At 38.0% G+C, this 22,508-nt stretch overlaps 1 protein-coding gene across 4 annotated transcripts in view; it reads right to left on the bottom strand.

Moving 5' to 3' along the window:
- Positions 1-1,422: 1,422 nt before the first annotated feature.
- The window catches only part of LOC102028597 (chromosome unknown open reading frame, human C18orf25), a 92,406-nt gene continuing 71,320 nt past the window's right edge, over positions 1,423-22,508 (bottom strand). For all 4 annotated transcript variants that reach the window (XM_005372869.2, XM_005372867.2, XM_005372870.2 and 1 more), the window contains 2 exons: positions 13,391-13,517; positions 1,423-5,363 (listed from right to left, as the gene is read on the bottom strand). In XM_005372869.2, coding sequence (XP_005372926.1) covers positions 5,174-5,363; positions 13,391-13,517 — 317 coding nt within the window. In that variant the 3' untranslated portion in view covers positions 1,423-5,173. The remainder of the gene's footprint in view (positions 5,364-13,390; positions 13,518-22,508) is intronic.

Raw genomic sequence — 22,508 nt, 5'->3', positions numbered from 1 at the left:
TACTCAAAGTTCTACCGTAGCCCAGAAACTTCTCCATTTCTGTGTATCAGTGCTCTCAAACATGGAGTTAGGGAAGTAATACAAATTGTACCTGCCAATGATCTGAGGAGATGATTAAAACCCATAAGACATTACCTTGCTTTGGTTGCAAAACTGAATCTGAAAAGTTATGTATATATTTAGTAAAGATGTATCTATAACCTTTCTGTTTAGATTGAAGTTATGAAGAGCTGGCATTTACTGTGAAAAACAAATTTATAAGGGAAGAGAAGGCCTAAAGACAGCAAATAGAAGGAAGAAGCCCAAATGAGATCAAGGAGTAACGAGGAACTTGAAGGTCTTTGACTTGTGCCTGTTCTTCAAAGACAGTATCCAAGGGCAAAAGATTCAAAAGTACAGTTCTAGGTAATTTTCTGCTAGGGTCAAAGGAGTTTGCATAGGGATTAAAATGTCTAGGTTTCAAATATAAGTTAGCATAAAAGCATTTTTAAAAAATGAAAACAGGAAAAAAAACTGAAAACAGGGGCTTGGGATATAGCTCAGTTGGTACAGCATTTGTCTAGAATGTGCAAGGCCCTGGGTTCAGTCCCTAGCACTGCCAAAAACAGAAACACAAGACCTAAAAACATTTCCTACTTGTTAACAATGTATTTCCTAGTTGTTAAGAGATTTCTTTCTGGTACAAGCAGAACTAAAAATTCCCGAGGAAAACAGAGATTCAGGAATTGGGTATCTTAGTAAAGATGGGTTTTACCCATTCTCCTTCATGTGAAATTGTAAGCCATGAAATGTTAATACGGTTGTTGCTATCATTTTGATAACCAAATTTTAAAAATCTGAAAGTAGACTCAAACTAGGCGGCAAGTTGCTGATGCTTTAAAACACCCTCTTATGGTATGAACTTGCTTCAATGCAGCTGCAGCCTTAACCTGATGCAAGCGTCTCTGGGAAAAGACCTGCACAGGAGTCTGGCTCCCAGGAGCAGAGGTGCCGAACACTAGGAAGCCTTTGGCCTCTCTAAGCTCTTTCTCACTAGTCCTAACTGGAGAGGGAAGTAGAAGCTACAGGAAAGCTAATGCAGAACTCATTTTTATCTAGATCTGATACACCACAGGCTACTTGGCCAAACGTCTTGGGAGTAGGATTCAGCTATCACTTGGAATAAATCAGGCATCTTGTTTTTTTTTTTTTTTTTTGGTTTTTCTCGGTTTTTCTCCGGTACTGGGAACCGAACTCACGACCTTGCGCTTGCCAGGCAGGCGCTTTTGCCGCTGAGCTAAATCCCCAGCCCCAAATCAGGCATCTTGTAACAACCTATTAACAAAATATAATCCACTTTCACATCCAAAAGTATCCTGGGAGCTGCTCTAGGCATCACCTAATTAACTGAAGCAGACAGTAAAAAAAAATTCTCAGAAAATATCATTGTTTAAATACACTCTATTTTATTTTGTCTTAAAATAGTTTAACCTTTATGCTACAGACTTATTTCAAAAAACAGAAAATCTTATCTTGCACCAAAAAATATATATATAACACTCTGTTTTATTATTTTTTTCTCCAAAGACCATTAAATACTAAATGGAAACAAAAACTAAGTAATGAATGTAAAGAACCAAATTTCATTTTAAAAACTAGAGTTGCACATCTGGAAACATCACTTCTACGCAATGATTTGTCGTCACTGCATCAAGTCCACGCTTACACCCCAGCAACAGCAGATCTGTTACCCGCCAAGTGCATCGGTTCCTAGCCACACAATGGCTGACATTCCATGTTCATGGTAAGAGAAGTAAAAGGCTCAATGACCTTTCTACTCTTTTAAAACACAAAACAACAACAAAAAATTCCTAGTTATCCAGTGATTTTTTTTTAAAGATCACTACCCTTTAAAATTTGTTAAAAGAATACGAAGTAGTGTTTTAAATAAAATGAAAAAATACAACAGCATTGGACTAAAATACGTGATTATTTTAAACAAACAGTGCACAATCTGAGGAAGTTTGGTTAGGGTGCAATCATTTTTATATATACATGGAAGTCACATCATACACATATTGGAGAACAAGGATTAGGGGCTCAGCTCTTTGCCTTAAAAAATGGTTAAAACTAAAAGACAAAATTATGTCTCAGGCTTTCTCAAAAACCTTGTGACATATTAGAAAAAGCAGGCAACAAGTTTATTTTAAGTTACCTTGGTGTTAATTTGTTAAAGTAAATATGAACAAATGACTAAAGTAGCAAATCAACTCATGTTCACAATTGACAACAAAAGCAGAGTTTATAGGATACCTGATTGTAAATAATGGAGTCCACCCAGTCTGGCCCCTACCATCAAAATGAAAAATTACTGCTGAGCCACAATTATAAGTTACAGGGCAGTCACGATGATCCAACAAGGTTGTTGCTCTGTTTTTTCAAACTGCAAGGGAAACAAGTTGTGGCATAAAGCAATCAGTGACCCAACTGTTTGTTCCACTTTAACAGAGATGTTACTCTGAACAATGTCTTATGAGGCATGAGGAACTATTTATGCTACCAAAAGGGAAAATGTGGTTAAGAAAACAATCCCTTTAAAAGAAATTTCGAATGGCATGGGATCATAGAAAACCTTGCCTGAAACCCCATCTCCACTCTTCTACATGTAGCAATGAAAGAAGAGCCAAAAGACATTCTAACTAGTTTTTAGGTTAAAAGTCCCAACCTAGTAGGTAGGAAAGACAGCAGAGTGTCTCCCTTTCCTTTTTTGCATCTTAATGCCTAAATTTCTGTTCTGGTGCATCAAATGAGGTGGTCAGGGAGTTAGAAAAGGAACAAGTGAGGGGTAAGTGCAACCTAATATAAAGGCAAGAGGCCAGAAAAGAGTTCGGTTGCAACTCCACTCTGTCCCCATCCACAGTGTACACAGCAATTCAAAAAAATTCTCTCTTTAGCTGATGACTGTTAGGGATTAAAGAAAGCATGTCATAGGAAATCACCTGCTGTATGGAGTTAGACGAAACACACAATTAACATTAAAATAAGTAATAAAAAAAAAAAAAACACATTCCTTAAAGTAAGACTGTGCCCTGATGCTGGGGGGGGGGGCGTGAGGGGGTGGGAGGGGTAAGTTGTAAAAACTTCAAGTCATATACTCCATGCTACTCTCTTCCCAATGATTTTCCTGGAAAACACAGACCAGAAATTATACATTTCTGTTTTGTCTAGTACTTTACTTCAAGTTAAAAAAAAATGTGTAACAGTAAAATTCAATAAATTAATCCTAAAGTAAAATGTGAAGGTCCAAGGATACACCAGTAGTGAATCTTCAGGAGGTCCTGTTTCGCTCCGGCCTCTGGGTCTTTGGTTTTTGTCTAGGATTGTGGCCATGTGAGAGAATGTGATATACAAGGTTCTAAAACTGAAGGTTGCTGATCTTATTAACCTGATCAATTAAAAATGGATTGGAGGAAAAAATAAAAAGTCTGTGACTCAAATGAGATGCTATCAGAGAAGGCCAGATCAAGTGAGATGCTATCAGACAAGATCGAAGAACACATGCTCAAATACATCCCTGTGAAAGAAGAGGCATACCGAAGAACTAAAGCAACAAGAAGTAGGGTAAAGGAATAAAGTTGTCTTTACACACATACACAAAAAGAAGAAAAGGCCAGGCAGGTGGAGCCAGGCTGACTGATGCATGCGCATGCAGGCTGTGTCTCATTCAGCTTGGAGGCCTCCATAGTACCCACCCTACAGAGTGCTTGATGCAGAGCAAGCACTGGGTAAATGTGTGTTTACTGAATGGAAACTGAAAATGGGAGTTCTCATGCTTTTAGGACCAGAAAGAGTCACCAAGGCATTTGGGGAGGGAAATAAAGGGTCATAGCAATATCATCCAGTAACAGTAGAAACAAAAAACACAAAACAGAAAAGAGCAAACAAAACAAAACCCACAAAAGGTGAAGTCTTCTGAGCCAGTATTATTTCACTCCTCCCTATGTACAATACATAGTGTTCTACCTCTAGATATTGCTTTTAAAATAATTCACTAGTAACTATACGTTATAGGAAAAAAGGTAGTAACTAATGCCACAAACCCCAATGCTGGCATTTCCTGAACTCCCTGAAGTTTCTACTACCCTTTGCTATTCTTTTAGATACTGTAAGATTTACAGTGTCATTAATGTACTTTGCACCTGACATCTTCTGGAATATTTTTATTTTTGAGAATATAGAGGAGAAAAATACCCAAATATAGCTCAGGTCCAGTTCAGCTGAGGTGTTAAATAGCTGTTATACACCCTCTCCAGAGAGACCAGCTATGAAGAAGGCACTTTCTTCTCCAATTTCCAAGTGCCTTTATACTTAAAAGTCACTTTTCATATGTTTCCTAAGTAAGAAGGTTTTTTTCTGTTCTCCTGGGGAAAAAGCTGAGGAAAAGAAATTTTTCCACTTATCTTTTAGAACTCACTTCAGATGCTCAGAAAACTTCATGGTAGGCATCTATTCAAAATGTGTCTGTTCCAAAGAAAATTTTCCAAAGAGTTAAAAATTATTGCAACAAGGAAACCAAGTAAGTCACTTAGTAGTATTTATAAACATAAAGGGCATGTCAATTATTTGTGGTATAGGAAGTCAACCAGGAGCAAATCAAAAAGGCAGAAGATTCCAGCTAAAAGAAAAAAATACTTGTAATATTTTTGTCTTCTATTTTTAAAGAAAGGTTTTTAAATGCACATGCCCTACCAGGTGCCACTAAGGACCTGACTGATATGTGTGCGAATGCCCCAAGGTGGGAGTGACAATGAGGTGGGCGAATAGTGGTCAAGTCTAGACATTAATTTCATTATACAGAAAAATAAATACAAGATTCAAAAACTGAAATCCACTTTACTTGGTAATTAAAATATTATTCTAAAAGAAAGGTGACTTTTCTAAGATTAAAAGTCACTAAGTAAAATTCATCATTCTCATATTCCTACTGAAGGAAGAAATTGTTTTTTCTGTGATGTTATTTTCCTAAGTGACTTTTTTAATTAAAAAAAAAGGGGGGGGGGGGGTTCCATGAGTTTTAATTCTACAAATGCCACAAAGAGCTTCTGAGGCTGAAGCTATGACAATGAACTTCTGTGTCACAAAGAGGAGGAGGAAGTGGAAGGGAACAGTGCAGAGGAAACACAGTGACATTGTATTACAGTAGGTATTTACGTCTGCTATCCTCATCCAAGGTGAGGTCAACAACTTCTGCTGGTGAAGACCAAGTCTGCTGGGGAGTCACAGTAGTCCATGACTGAGTTTGCCGGGTGCTAACATACTGTGTGCCGGAGCCATGCTTCCATGAAGAAACACTCTGAATCACACCCCCTCGAGGATGAACACACCTGCAGTTGACATGAAGAATAAAAACTGGGTTAATCCTACCACAGAAAAAATAGAAGACAGTATGATTTCTGCTATACCAAGAATATTTTTAATAAGCCTATTATGCAAGTTCATAAAACATACAATCAATACCTTTCTTCTCTATCCATGTCTGTCTGGCTCCCTGCCACCCCTATATTCCATCACTCTCTCAACTGACACTGCCAGGGCTCATGAATTGTGTCCAAGTCAGTTACAAACAAGACAATAGCTCTGTGGATTCACTTAAATCTCTGGGATTATCACAACAGGGCAAAATAAAAATCCTCAGCAAAATTAAGATGCCCAAACAATGTTAGTGGAAACAAACGAAAAACTGAGAAAAATGGGTGAAATTTGTTTTTAAAATAAATTTTGTACCATACTTGGGTAATAATACCTTTAAAGAAAGTGACAGTAAGGCCGGTGATATAGCTCAGCAGCACAAGTGCCTGCTTGGCAAGTGTAAGGTCCTGAGTTCGATTCCCGGTACCAAAAACAAACAAACAAACAAAAAAAAGTGACAGTAATACCATTTCATAGATTAGACTTCCAAAAATCTGTAAGTACTAGGCCATACAGAAGGATCAATTTCTCTTATATGAAAAGTCACAACAGAAACACTGGGCTCATTAATCAGAAATACTCAAGCCAGGCGTCATGGCACATGCCTGTAATCCCAGCACTCAGGAGGCTGAGCCAGGAGGATTGCTCTAAGTTTGAAGCCAGCCTGAGCTATGTAGTGAGTTCAAGGCCAGCCTGAAATATGCAATGAGACTCTGTCTCAAAAACAAGAAAAAAGAGGGATCAGGGATATAGCTTTGTGGCACAGCACCTGCCTGGCAAGTGCAAAGTCCTGAGTTCAATTTCCAGTACCAAAAAAAAAAAGTTCATGTTTCAGTTCAGTGAAAACAACAAGGGTGAAGTTCTTGGTTTAGAGTCCTTCAAAGGACCTAGCAGAGGGAAAGACCTGCCCTGCAGACAATGAAAACTGTTCCAGAAACAATGTCACCCTGAATCCCAAATTCCTGGCAAATGTTAGAACTCAGAGGCTCCAGGAGACAGCACTAAGTTTTGACTCAAATGAGAGTAAGGTAGGCAGCTCAAGCTACCACTACTACTTACTGTCCTCACGTCTAGATTATAAACTAGTAACCAGGTCGCTTATGTGACAAGCAACAAATGGTATGAGTTTCATCACATGAACTGTTGCAAGGGCGTCCAAGCAGCTGTCCTGATAATGTGTATACACAGTGAGTGGTGCCAGGGACTTGAAAATGCCAGCTTTGATTTTATGCCACCTGTATCACCAAGTTCAAATGAGCCAAGTGTGGCAGCGCACGCCTGTAATCCCAGCACTCAGAGGGCTGAGGTAGGAGGATCATTTTGAGTCTGAGGCCAACCTGGGCTACAAAGTGAGTTCAAGACCAACCTGAACTGTATCTGAGCCGGGCATGGTGGCACACACCTATAATTCCAGCACTTGGGAGACTGAGACAAGAGGATCACCATGAGTTCGAGGACAGCCTAAGCTACATAATGAGTTCAAGGCCAGCCTGAACTACATAGTGAGACACTGTCTCACAAAAAAGCTCATCCAGGGGCTGGGGATTTAGCTCAGCGGCACAGTCCCTGCCTAGCAAACGCAAGGTCGTGAGTTTGATTCCTGGTACCGGAAAAAAAAAACCCATCTGTTTAATATGATAGTCTCAAGACACATCCATTTTCCTACAAATGACTCAAATTTATTTAAGTAGTACAGCAGTACTTCATTGTATACATTGTATACATTTGCCACATCTTCTTTATCCATTCATCCACTGGTGGACATACAGACTGCTTCCAAGACTTAGCTATTATCAACTGTGCTACTATACACATGGGTATACATATACAGTGTGTAATATGATGTCTTGGTACCTACGATATAAACAAAGATCAAAGTAAAAGATAACAAAAAAGAGAGATCTTTTGCAAAATGGAAGAATATATAGAAACAAAGTATTTGTAAATAAGGAGGGGAGGAAGGGTTGAAGGGAGGGGAGGGAAATGGGGGGAAAAAAGAGTAAGATATATTATATACAGGTACATAATATATGCTGAATGTGATCATTATGGATATCAAAAGTGCACTGCTGGGCATGGTGGTGTGCACATGCCTATGATCCTAGCACTTCACAGGCTAAGACAGGAGGATCAACGCCAAGCTCAAGGCCAGCCTGGGCTACATACTGAGTTCAAAAACAGCCTAAACTACATAGTGAGACCCTGTCTCAAAGAAACAACCAAAACAAAAGTGTACCAACAAAGAAAATTTTTTAAAAAGGAGAAGACCAAGATATGGAGGGAGTGGGGAAGCAGAGGCAAAGGAGATGAAGAATTAAGATGTGCTATGTACATGTTATATGTTATATACACTGTACAGTACATAACTCACAAGGTTATTCCTCACAAGGACTGTAATCATACACTGCAAACAGACTGCAAACAAACAAAAAAAATAAAAACTGGAAAAAATTCATCTGCGTAAGCACTAACTGAAGTAAAGCAAGCTAGAAATTTACAAAGAATTCAGGAAATAAATTTCCACAAAGACAGTCAAATGCCTTTGGCAGAATTCCTAGAAACTTATCTCTGAACAGGTGTATAGCCTCACTTGTTACTCTGTACTGCTCGTTAAGTGACATACTATATGATAACAGGCAATGATTTTAAAATGGATCTAATCCAACCTGTTTCTTTTAAAAAGACAAAATCAAGGCCAAAAGACAACTGCCCAAAGTCTTACGCAAGTTAAGCACAGAAGCAGAACAAAAATCTCATCTTCATTCAGGGACGGAGACCCTGCACAACTATTTTCCACTGTGCAACAAAGCCTTCCTCAGACCACAGCTGAAGTACTACACCCTGTATGGTGGACAGTAGCACTGCCTGTACTCAAGCACATCTGAGAAACACCAAAGCAGATTCTAGAAAGTGTTTGGTATAGAACAAGGACTAGGAATGAGAGGTTTAAAGACTGTATTTGCTACTGAGGCACGGAAGAATAAGGAGATGAGGCACTTCAACTACAGATCACTTGTATATTTACTTTACTGTAGTGGTTCCAGTCACTAGCATCAATTTAGGCTACTTTAAGCGAAGAAGAAAACACATTAGGACACTGAAGAACCTGAGAGGACACTGGAGCACCTGAAAGAACTTAAACATGATGGAATGAGCCTCAACCCTTTCAATCTGTTTCTCTTCAAAATTTTAGATTCTCTGGAGAATATGATGATCCTATTGCCGGTTCAAAGCTTTCCTGGCTCTAATTAGCTACCTATGATGGTCAACTTTCTTACTTTTCTAAGAAAACAACATAAATTAATCCCTTTGCTTTCATTTAGAGCCTGGAGGTGACCTCTTAGATAACATTCCTACTTTTTTTCCTAACTGAAAATGGAATGAATTCTTGTGTCTGTAGGAAACTCCTGTCTCCCTGCCTAGATTTTTGGGTTAATGTTGGCAACTGGTTCTATGAAGTAAGCAGTCTTAAGTTTAAATACAATTCATTTGCTGAGAGATAAACCAAAATTAACAAATGATCATAGGAGGGCTGGGGATTTAGCTCAGCGGCACAACGCCTGCCTGGCAAGCGCAAGGTTGTGAGTTCAGTTCCCGGTACTGGGGAAAAAAAACAAAACAAACAAACAAAAAAAAAACAAATGATCATAGGATTTATAGATTAAAATAAGTTAAGAGTCTCCTGATTATTCAAAAAATCCTAAGTATTAAAAGAACTGTTCCAATATAGTTCCATAGTAGAAAGATCTGCACTTTATACATTCATCTTCCTAGAAAAATTACCAATGAGGCTAGAAGAAGAAAAAGGACCATGGACAAAGAAAAACATTGGCATGAGAGTCACAGACTTAGGGTAAAATTAAGTGGACACAAAAGAACTTGAGATGTGGGAAAAGTCTCCATCTTACTAGCCACAAGTATCTTATAAAGCTAGACTATCCAAAAATTAACGTCTGGAAATGCTAACAAATTTCGATAACATCAGAAGCTCACCACAGCAATACAAAACAACCACAAAAGATGCATCTAACCATTAGTTCTTAAAAGCACACTTTTCAAACTGGGCATGGTAGTGCATGTCCATAATACCAGCACTGGGGAGGCTGATACAGGAAGACTGCCGTGAGTTCAAGGTCAGCCTGGGCTGCATAGCAAGACCCTGTCTCAAAAAACCCCAAAACAAACAAAAGCAAACAAACAAAAAAAGAAAGAAAGCACGCTTTCTAATCTATGACTAGAAGAAGCATAGAAGCTACATAAACAAACAAAATCCAAAGTAAAAGAACTGGAAAAGATATGAGTATGTAAGAAAAATAACTTTATCAAAGAAGTGATCACATCACCACTGAACTTTTTTTTTGAGACACAGTCTCACTGTGTAGTGCAAGCTGGTCTTAAACTCACCAATGTAGCCCAGACAGGCCTAGAAGTCATGGCGATCCTCCTGCGTCAGCCTCCCAAGTTCTGGGATTATAGGCATGCACCACCATGGCCCACACACAACTAGAATTTTTAGTGCAAAGGTTAAACAAAAGCTTCCAAAATGGAGCTTTAACTTTTAGTCAGAGCAACACAATCCCAAAGAGAATTAACTCAAGGGCAAAAGCAGAGTTTTTAAAACTCTCAGCCCAAAACTGTGTAGAACATCAAAAGATAAAATAAGAACAGGACAAAAAAGAACAGGACAACTATATCCAAATAAAACATCTATACATGCAAACCAAATCAGGACAAAAAGATGTGGATCAAAACCTAAAACCTTTTTCCAAGTGACAGCCCTGCCAGAAGCACATCAATACTTCATAACTGCAACCCTAGACTTGTAAAAGAAATAAATGCCAGATGAGACACAGGCAGCCAAAAGGGCAATTCTGAAGCAACCAGTAAGAAAATCTCTTCTCTACCTGCTCCCTAGTGTTAAATCTCAATATGTGAAAGACCATCAGGCTACTTTTTTTTTTTGTCTTTTTGAGACAGGGTTTCAATATGTAGTTCAGGTTGGAATTAAACTCACTTTATAGCCTAGACTGGCCTCAAACTCACAGCAACCCTCCTGCCTCAGCCTCCCAAGTCCTGGGATTACAGGGGTGCACCACCACTCCCAGCCTAGGCTACTTCTAAAGAAACTGCTGAAAATTTTTTATGGAAACAGAACAGAGCCAGTGCAACTATTCAACCCTAGACCCAAAGACCAATATAAAAGATAACCTCAAATAATACAGGATTTAGTTAAAAATACTCCAAGAGAATACAGAAATTCTACATACCATTGTATAGACAATATAAAAACCACTGAGGTTTCAAATGGATTTACCATCTACAAGATAGGGTTTCTTAGCCCAGCACTCAGGAGACTGAGGCAGGAAGATCACAGCGAGTTCAAGGCCAGCCTAGGCTCCGTAGTTGGTTCGAGGCCAGCCTGATATGGATAGTGAGACCCTGCCTAATAAACAAACAAACAAACAATAAAATTTTTTAAATTAAAAAATATGGGTGTGTGTGTGCATATAAATTTTTTTCAAAATATAATGCAATGGATCAGAATAAAGCACAGCTTTTATTTCAGAGCCTGTAAGAAAAAGTCCTTGAAAATTATGATATAGCATACTACCTAAAATGTAGCCAGTCAGTGCAAGTGGAACAATGTCTACAGAATAAAATGGTAACTAGATAAAAGATATGAGGGGCCAGGGATATAGCTCAACGGCACAAGCACCTGCCTGTGAAGCACAAGGTCCTGAGTTCGATCCCCGGTACCACCCCCCCACCAAAAAAAGATAAAAGATACAGGAAGCTAAAATTTTTATGATGAAAGAAAAATTGAACAAAGAAGCTAAACAGAAGGGTGGCTATAACATTTCTACCCATATGGAAATAATGAAGTAGATAGCCTTAGAAGAAGTCAATAAAAAACTAGACCAAACAATGTCTTAGCACAGAGTAAGAGATTAGATACACAATGTAAATTATTACCTATTCTTTCCTACTTTCATAAGATGAGTGAATACAATAAATTAAAATTTAAAATATAACTAAAGAGGAACTGTGAATGAAAAATCTGTTCCAGGCATGAGTGCAAATAATTTACCTACATAAAACTACCAATAGGGTATTATAGTAGAGAGCCTGAAATTTTAAAAGATATAATATTTCCAGCAAGATCCTGACATGGAACTTGAAAGGAGATAAACTAATGGCAAACACATGTTGAAGTAAAGGAAGAAATCCTAGTTCTATGTTTCTCATCAAATGGATAGTCAGCTTTAAGAGAACAGATGAAAAAAACAGAAGAGAATTTAACAGGAAAAAGATTTTTATTGGGGGGTGGGAGGATGAGATAAAGATTTCAGAATGAAAAGTCTTGTAACCAAAATAGAAAAAATAAAATGAAAATGGAAAAAGAAAAACAAAAACAAAAACAAAAACAAAAAGGAAAAGAAAAAGAAAAAGAAAAGCAGCTACACGGCATACTTTTAGCACGAATTAAGAGAATGAAATGCTAGGGCAATCTGAGTTCCAATAAAGGTAGAATTGGCCACTCGTTGGGGGGATGACATATTACATTAAAGAGTTAACTCTATATTCTTAAAGTTCCACTTGTTTTACTGAAAATTGCTTTCAGAAAGTACAATCAGATCTCACCAGAAAAAGGTAACCTCAAGAGGAGAGTGGTGGTGCACAGCTGTAGTTCCCGCTACTGACTGAGGCTGAGGAAGGACAGCTAAAACCTGTAAGTTTAAGAGCAGCCTGGGCAACACAGCCAGCCTCTGTCTTAAAACAACAACAATGACAAGAAAGAAGAAAGAATACACATCTGTATTTCACCCTAACTCTATACTCCTAAACTCACCTACCTTCATATAAGCAATGAAAGAAATGCTGGCAAATGTTTGGTTAGCTGACGAGCCAGAGTAAAATCAGATCAAAAACCAAGGTAATGAAGAACATTGTTGTTATATGCCTATTTATCAGAGAATCACAACTTAGCCCTTCAGGTGTAGGAGAAAAGCTGTTTGCTATACAGGATACATACATTCTAATGTCTAAATTTTTGTTTTGTAGATACATGTATATGTTAAGTATCCAGAAGAATTACCTGTGAGATGGCTGTAAATAATTCTCATGGACATACCTTAAAGTGAGAGTTAGCAAATTTTTTCTGGAAAGGGCCAAAGAGAGTAAACATTATGCTTTGGGGTCATATAGTCTGTTGAAAGTATTCAGTTCTGCTACTGGAGTGTAAAAACAGTCATAGATAATGAGCTGTTACAGTAATTTTACTTATGGACACTAAAGGCTGAATTTCATGTATTTTTTTATATCACAAAGTATTTTCCACCCAATTACATAAAAATAAAAATGTGAAAACCATTCTTAGCTCTTAGTCCCTAGAAAACCAGGAGCCAGACCAAGTGTGACATGGGGGTCATAGTTTGCTGACCCCTACTTAAAGAATGGCAAACTTTATCGAATTATATTCATAATACTACACACTAATTTGATGTCTTAGGACTTTCCCTGAAGTAGCTAAAGAGGGGGTAATGTCAGGTGTATGTTCCCAAGTCACAGTATATTTCAAGGTGAAGTGAAAGGCAAGAAAATACAAAGAAGAAAGTAGGAGAGCACACAGGTACCTGTACCTTTTAAGAAAATAATCAATCTATCGATATATCTTCTTAAAATTTAAAAAAAAAAAAAAATCAGCTCTAGTTCATATACATGCATATCTGAAATGTTCTTAATATGAGAAAATACAGAACATGTTCTTAAGGCTCCTACATATCTCAACAAAGTGTTTCTTAAGCCAAAGAAAACTGAGATAGCCTCACCTTTCATGCCAGCCATGGCATGAAGTCTATCATCTTCTTAGCACTTGTTTTCTAGTTAAAATGCAATTTACAATTTAAAATATCAGAATGCAGTACTCCAATTAATAGCCTACCTTGCATGTTCCTGCACACCCACAATCTCTACTTCACTATCTGAAGAGGCAATATTAATTTCTTCATTAAGTGGTGCATTGCCAGCAGATGTTTTGTCACTTGTTAGGAATCCTGGATCCAAATGACCTGAGAAAGAAAAGGGTAAAAATAAGCACTACAGTTTAACTTCTTACACATAGCACAAACAACTAATTAACAGATTTTTTACCCAAAGTTTAATCATAGAAGTAGAATAACTATGAAATAGAATAACTGCCATAGCAAAACTGCTTCTCATATCAATAAGCTATATTCCTGTTCTTTACAAGAAAAAACTTTAAATACTTTGGTAAATATCTCTAAATATATGTATATGCAAACTGTAACACTCATTCTGTAATGCTTTTTAGATTCAACTCTAGCCTGCTTTGAAATGACCTTCATAACTAATTAGAGGGCAACAAGGTAGTCTGCTCTTGATCACTTTAACAGAACAAAAATTTAAACCAGAAAAGCTCAAAAGTACAGGTATAATGAAAGTAATCATTAATACCACACTGATATTGGGATGCTTTGTGAAAGGCACTTTTTTCTCTCTAAAGGAATCTGACTTTGACAAAGTCTGGCCCCAAACTACATCTAAAAGGGAACATTAGAGGAAGATCACAATTTTGGCTTTGAGGTACTAAAACATACATAACCTGTACACTGCTGAAAGTTCTCATTAGACATAAACAAACCACATACACTAGAGAAGCACAACCAGTTGTGGCACTGAAGGATGCAATTTTTTCACCAGGATCTTCATGAAGTGTTATTACTGTATATGACACAATTAAATATGTTCTTCAATATCACAGGAAGCATGAACTTCATAGAACTCTCTCAATAAAGGCTTATGACATAACATCAAAGTCCATGCTCCAAAAACAATTCTAGCTAGATTTAAAGTAACTCAGCCTATGTGTCCAGTTCTTGAATGTTTTAATTTAAAAGCAAAACTTTTTAAATGCCTAGAAGTTAACATGGAATTAGCAGAACTGCAATGGGTACGAATTTTTACCTTTCTTTAAAGGGATTTATATTTAAATGTATTATCAACTGATACAAAACTACTTTTCCATATTTAAAAAATTCATGACACTTTATATAAATTAAACCAATGTAAAGACAAAGTTTTACACATGTAACTCTCCCCCATCTTTCAATGCTTCAAGGTCATTAAGAAATCTTGTCATTTCATACTTCTTTCAACTCTCAGTACAACGCTTTCAGAGAGGCATATGCAGTCATCTCAAAGCAAATTTTACCATTTTTACATGCTTTGACATTCAACCTGTCCCAAGAATTTACCATAGGAAAAAGACTTTTAAATAAGCAAATTTGATATTAAAAATAATCACAATAGTGCTAGGTAGAAACATGGGAAGATATACACATAAGTATCATATATAACACTATCAAACATGTAGGTGCTAGGTAAAGCTGTGAAAAGTAATCACCAAAATGAATGAGGTTGCAGTTCTTGCAATCTATGTGTGTGGGGGAAGGGAGTACTGAAGACTAAATCCAGGGTTTTGTACCAAACTACATACATCCCTAGCCATTTTTTAAAATTCTGAGACTATGTCTTTCTAAGTTCCTAAACTGCCCAGGCTGGATTTGCGCTTCCCATCCTCCTGCCTCAGCTTCCCCAACTTTGTGTGCCACCACACCCTCCCAAAAGGAAACTCTTAATACTCTGGTTTCTCTTCAGATCGTATGAATCTTTCGCCTTTTACCAAAAAGAAACTTTCCACACCTGCGCCACCACACCACCACACATTTCAGTTCTTTAATGTTATTTGTACTTGTGTTTCTTCAACCAAAAAAGATGTATATATGAGAACACAGAAGACTGGAAAGCTTAAAATGTCTCCCACATACAACTAGTGACTGAGATTATATTAGGCTGCATGATGTGTAACCTAGATGGGACTCTATATGGTGGCACTGGCAATAGGCACCTGTCTTTGTCCTCTATGAGCACACAAAAGTTACATCTGGCCAGATGTGGTGGTACGCGCCTGTTGTTAGTTCCGGCTACTCAGCAAGCTGTAGTAGGAGGATCACTTGAGCCCAAGAGTTCAAGATCAGCCTGGAAACACAGTGAGACCCCAACAAAAACCAAAAAGTACATTCACCAGGTAATAGTTTTGCTAAATCTAAGGTAGTCCTTTAAATGGAATTTGTTAAATCTAGAATTTGATTCTTGTTCTCACTCCCAATACTTTGCTGTGGCCAACTTGTTTATCCAATTTTTACCTTGATGTTTCACTTAATGGCTATCACCATGCACATCATCTGTTCCAAATGAACTGATATGGAAGAATACAAATTCAAGGTCTCTTTTTTTTGTCAAGCCTTCAACTTATCCATATTCAATACCTCAAGTGGTCTTTACTGTTGCCTTTTTCTGTTTGTCCCTACAATAAATACTTGTTCATGACATGCTACAGACTATATTAGGTGCTAGCAATACTACAGAGAACGAAGCAGGCAAAATTTCTATCCTCACTGAACCTACAGTACATGCAACAATAGTAAAAAGCAGTCTTTTGCCCTACTGCTTAAAAACTGACTGATAGGGAGATACAGAGCATTATGAAAACATACAGAAAATGCACATTCCCCTGACTGGAACGTGATCAGAAAGCCAGGCTCTCAGGAAAGATTCGACAGAGGTAAGGGGAAGTAGCACCCATTTTATTGCCCTTTAGGATCTAAATGTTTGGTGAGATCTGGAGTAATGGTACTAAAAGAGTAATGAGAAACTAGGCTGGCACAGTCAGCAGAGGTCAGGGCATAGTCACCACTCTGGATCTTAGGAAGTGGAAAGTCACTGAACATCTATGCAGAGAGGCGAGCATCATGCTCTGGTTTTGTATTTTACAGTTTCCTTTTGGGAAGGTGTGGTGGTGCATGCTTCTAATCCCAGCATCTATGAGGCTGAGGCAAGAAGACCACAAACTGGAGCCCAGCCTGGGCAATTTAGTAAGATTCTGTCTCAAAAAGTAAAAGGGCTGAGGATGTAGCTCAGTGGAATGGCCTCTTTTAATCCCCAGTATGGAAGGAAAGAAGGGACGGAGGGAGAGGAAGGTTGGTTGGTTTTCTTTTGGAATGCAGAAATGAAACTGGCAGCAAGACAGGGAGCAGGAGGCAAGGGAACGAGCTGGATTGCTGGACTTTCTTGACTGAGAAATAACTATAGCTGAACCAGGGAAGGCACAAAATGGGAAGTACTCTGTGCCATTTAGTGTACTAATGAAAACTGAGCGTGGCTGCTAATGTGCCTTTGAGATGTCCAAAAGGCAGCCACATATTCTGTTTGAAAGCTTGGGTCAGAGGTTAAAAAGGAAGACAGCCTTAATAAGGCCTGAACAACAGTACAGAAAGAAAGGTCATCCAGGAGTCAAGTGGGCCCAGAGGAGAACCCTGATGGACAGTAATTAAGAGATGGACAAGAAGAGGAACCCACAGAGAAAGAAAAGCCCAAAGATGTTAAATCATGGAGTGCAAAGATCATTTCTAGGAAGATATGTTTAACAATACCCATCTGATGCCAGATGTGGTCACACATCCTTGGAATCCCAGCACTCTGGGAGGCTGAAGCTAGAAGATCTCAAGTTTGAGTCAAGTCTGGACAATTTCAGACTCTTTTAGAGACCTTGTCTCAAAAAGTACAGCAGAGGGCTGGGGATGTGGCTCAGTGATAGAGTTCTTGCTTTGCATACACAGGCCCTGGGTTTGATCCCCAGCATCAAAAAAAAAAAAAACAAAAAGTACACCAGGGGACATGGGATGGAGCTCAGTTGGTTCAAACCCCTGTCACCCATTCCCCCAAAAAAAGACCAATTGAGAAAGAATGACTATGAAGAATCCACAATAAAACTATTGCAAATGACCCTGTAAGGAGGACCTCAGGAGTAATGTGACCAAAGCCAATATAGCAAAGCAAGTTGAAGAATAATGGAAGAGAAGAAATGACAAATTCTAGTAAGGTTAGCTCCACAGGAAAGGTGATGGGATGATACTGCAAGACAGGTGGGGGAGGCACTAAAGAGGAAAGGGAACTAGTCATATTTAGAAAAAAAATGGCAGACAGAAGTTTGATGGCAGATGCCAAGTGTGGAACGCCTATAATCCCAGCACTCAGGAGGTTAAGGCAGAAGGATCACTGTTAGTTCAAGGGCAGCCTGACCTACAAAGTGAGTCCTAGGACTATCCTGAACTGCACAGTGAAACGCGGTCTGAAAAAGACCTAGATAGATAGATAGACAGACAGACAGACAGACAGACAGATGGCAGAAAGCTAAGGTGAATTTCATGTATGAAGAATGCGTCAAGTTCATCTGCAAAGCACAGTTTTAACTAGAGGAACAGGCAGGGGGTTTAGAAAAGTGAAGCACCCATTCTGAGGGGGGAAAATGTTCCTAGGGACAGGGGGCATGCTGGGTAGCATGGAAACAAGATGAAGTTGCAGATTAGGAAATTAAGGTAACATTTTCCTCTGCCTAACAGTGTGGACACAGGCTCTAACATACATCCAGCCTCAGACTCTGTCAGGCTACACCTGGAAAGTCAACTCGCACTTAAATCCACTTGTAGTAGATTCACAGCAAGGGGCTCTTAAGGGGCTCCTGCCATGGTCCTAAAAATAAGTGAACTGAATTAAACCAGGCTTAAAAGTCCAATTTTAAGAGTCATTGTTGCTATAACCAAACTCTTCCACTTTGATTACTCAATGTTTTTAAACAATAGTAATTTGGTAAACACAGTAAGAATATAACATAATTCATAGTATTTCTGTGCATCATTCCATCACCATAGTTCTATTTTTAGTAGGGCTAATCTCTGTCATCTATATTTCTGAAGAACTAGTATTCAATGAGTAGACCCTGTTATCCTGATTCCACACTTTTAATAGTATCATTCCACAACTGGAAATATCATTCTTCTCCTTTCTTCTTTTTAAAGAATGAGAAATAAAAAATCATTATGCTATGTACATTAATTTTACACTTCATGTTTTTCTAACTATATACATCCATTACATAGTCAGAAAGTAACACCTTATATACATCTTTCACATTATTAAATCAATCCAAACAACTTCAACAGTGTAATTTTGGCCATAGGAATTCCAATCCAAGCCTGATAGCACTTCAAATTGTTACAGAACCTGTATGATGATCTAAAACGGATCACTTAAAATAAGGGTCTGATCTTACAGCAAATATCTATATAACTTACTCAAAAAAAATCAGTGTGCAATAAAATAAGAGCCATGATAAAGTGATAGGGGTACCAAATAAAAACTACCTGGTGAAAGTTAACTTCTGGACTAATGGTGTAAAGACTTTTGCCACATGTTGTATGAAAGATATTATATAAAATGGGTCACACAGATAACAGGTTATAGGACCCATACTATCAGCACACTGGATATTTAAAAATATTAGTATCTTAAATCCATGTGGTAGTGCATGCCTGTAATCCCAGTATTCTGGGAGGTTGCTAAAGAGGATCACAAGTTAGAGTCTAGCCTGGGCTCAAAATAAAAATAAATTTAAAGGGCTAAGGATGCAGCTTAGTGTGAAGGCCTTGGGTTCAATCCCCAATACCAAGAAAAATAATCCTAAATCACTACTCATTTAGCTTTAAAAGGATGTGAATTGTTACTCTGTGGTTAGTTCATTCAACAACACTGATGTCATGCTCTATAAGAGACACCAAAGGCATTCAGGTGGGCTGGGGAAGCAGCTCAGTGAGAAAGCCCTGGTGAATGTAACACAAACACAGTGTAACACAGACACTCACACGAAGGACAAGAAGAAACCTAGTTTAAAAAAATGTAAATAACACAATTACCAATTATTAAACTGAAAATAAAACAGAGCACTTATATTTAGCTCCCGTGGTAGCTAACTATCTCTGGACGGTATCTACCTGCACAGCTCTTTGGGAAGATACCTTCTTTCAGTCTACATATATAAGAGAATTTTAAAGTTTTGTCCTACTACTAAACACACAGATAAACAATACCAAGATAGGAAGGGACATAAAGTAGTACCTAACTTACCATGACCAACAGTTTCTTTTGTCTTCAAAAGAAATAATGTAGCTACTTAGAAACTGTGAATCTACAAGGTAAGCATGAAGACTAAACTATCTGTAGCTCACTGCAGGCAAGTATCACACAATGGACGACAGTGGCAGGCTAGATATAAAGAGATTAACATCTTAAATCACTATTCATTTACTTTTAAAAATGTGCAAAGGATGGCTTTGTACTTGGTCCCTTCAACAAGAACATTAAAGACAACCTTAAATAGACAAGGGAGTCAGTAGTGGTTGTGCAAGCCTGTAATCCCAGCCTGAGGCAAAAAAAACTGCAGTGAGTTCAAGGCCAGCCTGCACTATCGAGTGAGACCCTGTCTTAAAAAACAAAAACAAAAACAAATCTCCTTCATCCAGACTGATATATTGTCTGTACTGTGCAAGTAACAGAGACATGGTCATTCTGATAAGACTTTTTAAAGTTTCTGATAAGATTAATAAGACTTTTTAAAGCCCTACATTAGGAACAGCAAACCTATGAATTGTTCTTTGCACTGCTACTACTTTCTGTTATGGACATATCAAGATTATTGTTGCTCTTTTAAGGTGGTCTGGAACTTGAGATCTTTCTGCCTCAGCCTCCCAAATAACTAGAACTACAGGAATGTACCAACATGCCTGGCTTACAGACTACCTTCTTAACCAGAAGGCAGGTGTGTGTGTGTGAGGAGAGGTTAATGTTTAGAATTTATAAATGTTTCAGGGGAAAAAAAAAATCTAAATAGTTTATCACTATTATAAACCTTCCATCCAAGAGTACATCAGACTTCTGTTTCTTTTAGCCCCAACTACATTTATGTTCACACTGAACAACTACAAACAATTAACAAAAATAAAGGCATTTTCAGATACACTGGTATAGTTTACAAAAAACACTGGCTATAGGAGTTGACTAGGGGTTATCAATTAAAAATTCCCAAGCCACATTTCAGATCTACTAATAAAATCTTAAGGGATAAACCAAGAAGTCTGAATTTTATAAGCACCCTGAGTAATTTCTACACTCAGGCAAAGTTGAAGAAATACTGTAACACCCCATGGAAGGACAGTAAACTAGAAATCCACTGACTGATCCTAATCAGTTCCTTCCTTAGTACACTTCAGCTCATCACTACTAACACAATGCTAGTTAGCATTCCTGAGGACTTGCTGTATGCTGTACCTGTCCTAAGCACAGTGTAGATATTATTTCAATTCATGTTAACAATACTCTTTTGGGGTAGATACCACTTGTTATGGTTTATATCTGGATTCTCCCCAGAGCCTCATACATTCATAGGTGCAGCTTTGGGGAGGTACTGGATCACGGAACCATGACACTTACCACTAGATTAATCCACTACTGAGCTTATGGCTAAACGTGATGCTGGAGGATGAAGTCTGGTCAGAGCAGGTGGGTCACTGGGGGCATGACCCAGAAGGATGTATCTCTTCCCATCACTCTCTCGCTATTCCTGCTGCCATGTCATGAAGGAACTTTTTCTCTGCCATGCCACCCTGCCTTCTTGGAGCCAAATGACTATGGAGTGAAATTCCTACAAACTGTGAGCCAAATTAAACATGTTTCTTCCTTTAAGTTGTGGTGTCAGGTACTGTCTCAACAACAAAAAGTAACTAAGACATGACTTTTATGTCATGTTTGCAGACAGGGAAAACTGATCCTTTACATAATTTACCTCAAGGTCACATAGTTCTATGTTTTGCTGATTCAAAAACTACACCTACACTGTACAATTCTAGCATCAAGTAAGAAAAAGTAAATAGAAATCTTCTCTCACTGACCAGATTTCCTGATTTCATTTTAGTTTTTAAAATCTGCTTATTACTCAACTCTTCTGCAGAGTTTAAAACTAAAACAACAGTAACAACTATTCTAGATATAAAAACACCACTCAATTTCTTTGAAAAAAGAAACGAGCTACTACATCTTGAGTTATTACTTACATGACCTTAAATACAGTGGGGTTTTTGACCTGGGCTAAGATGCTGATAATGATTAAAGTGAACATTTGGGCAGTCTGTTTAGTGACTAAGCTTCTATTTGGTTCTAAGGGGGACAGAAAGGCACCAGATTAGCCATTAGAACACTTACCTTATGCTCAAACTTTAAGAGTAGCTAAGTCCATAAACTGACAATCACAAATAATTTCTATTAACTTTTTGTTATGACACAGTAAGTATATTCAGCTTTACAAGATACATTCCTTCTATGAATAATGTTCAGTTTATTATTCACATTCCTACATTGTCAGATTTAAAGAAAAAAATACTTAGAGTGAAAAAATGGCTTCATTAGAAAATGTCAAATGGCACAAAGCTAAATAGTGGTGACTATTTCCTATGTCCTAAACAAAAATTTACACACAATTTACGGCCCAATATGCACATGTACTCTCTAATGTATGGTAGAGCCTAAAGGAAGTATTATACACATATACCAAGAAATTATTACACACATATACCAAGAGATACAAAAAATGTTGACAGCATCATTTGAAATACCACCTTAAACATCCAGCAAGACAATGAGTAAACTGTGATATATTTGTACAGTGGAATACTAAGCAGCAATGGGGGAAAAAAAAAAAAAATCAATGAATCAGACCCACACCTAACAAGCATACAGCCAGCCAGGTGTGGTGGCATATCGGTAATTCCAGAACTCAGCAGGCTGAGGCAAGAGTATCATGCAAGGCCAGCCTGGGCCACATAGTGAGTTTAAGATCAGCCTGAAGTACAGAGCAAGACCCTGTCTCAAAAACACAAAACAGAAAGCACAAAGCTCATAAAATGTTGAACTAGAAAGGCCCAGTACTAACCTCACCCCTCAAAAGAATAAGTAAGTTGCAAATGATTACCTGAAATGTGGTACCAATTGGTTTTTTGTTAAATTAATCCCAGGGTCTCTCATACAGGAGGCTAGTGCTCTACCCAATTAGATTTAGAATGTGCTTATTATAGATACATAACAAATGGAAG

This window comes from Chinchilla lanigera, unplaced genomic scaffold (assembly GCF_000276665.1).
Source record: "Chinchilla lanigera isolate Chin_1 unplaced genomic scaffold, ChiLan1.0 scaffold00001, whole genome shotgun sequence".
NCBI classification, from domain to species: domain Eukaryota; kingdom Metazoa; phylum Chordata; class Mammalia; order Rodentia; family Chinchillidae; genus Chinchilla; species Chinchilla lanigera.
Note: the sequence above shows the minus strand (reverse complement) of the source record. Positions and strands in the feature narration are given on the sequence as shown.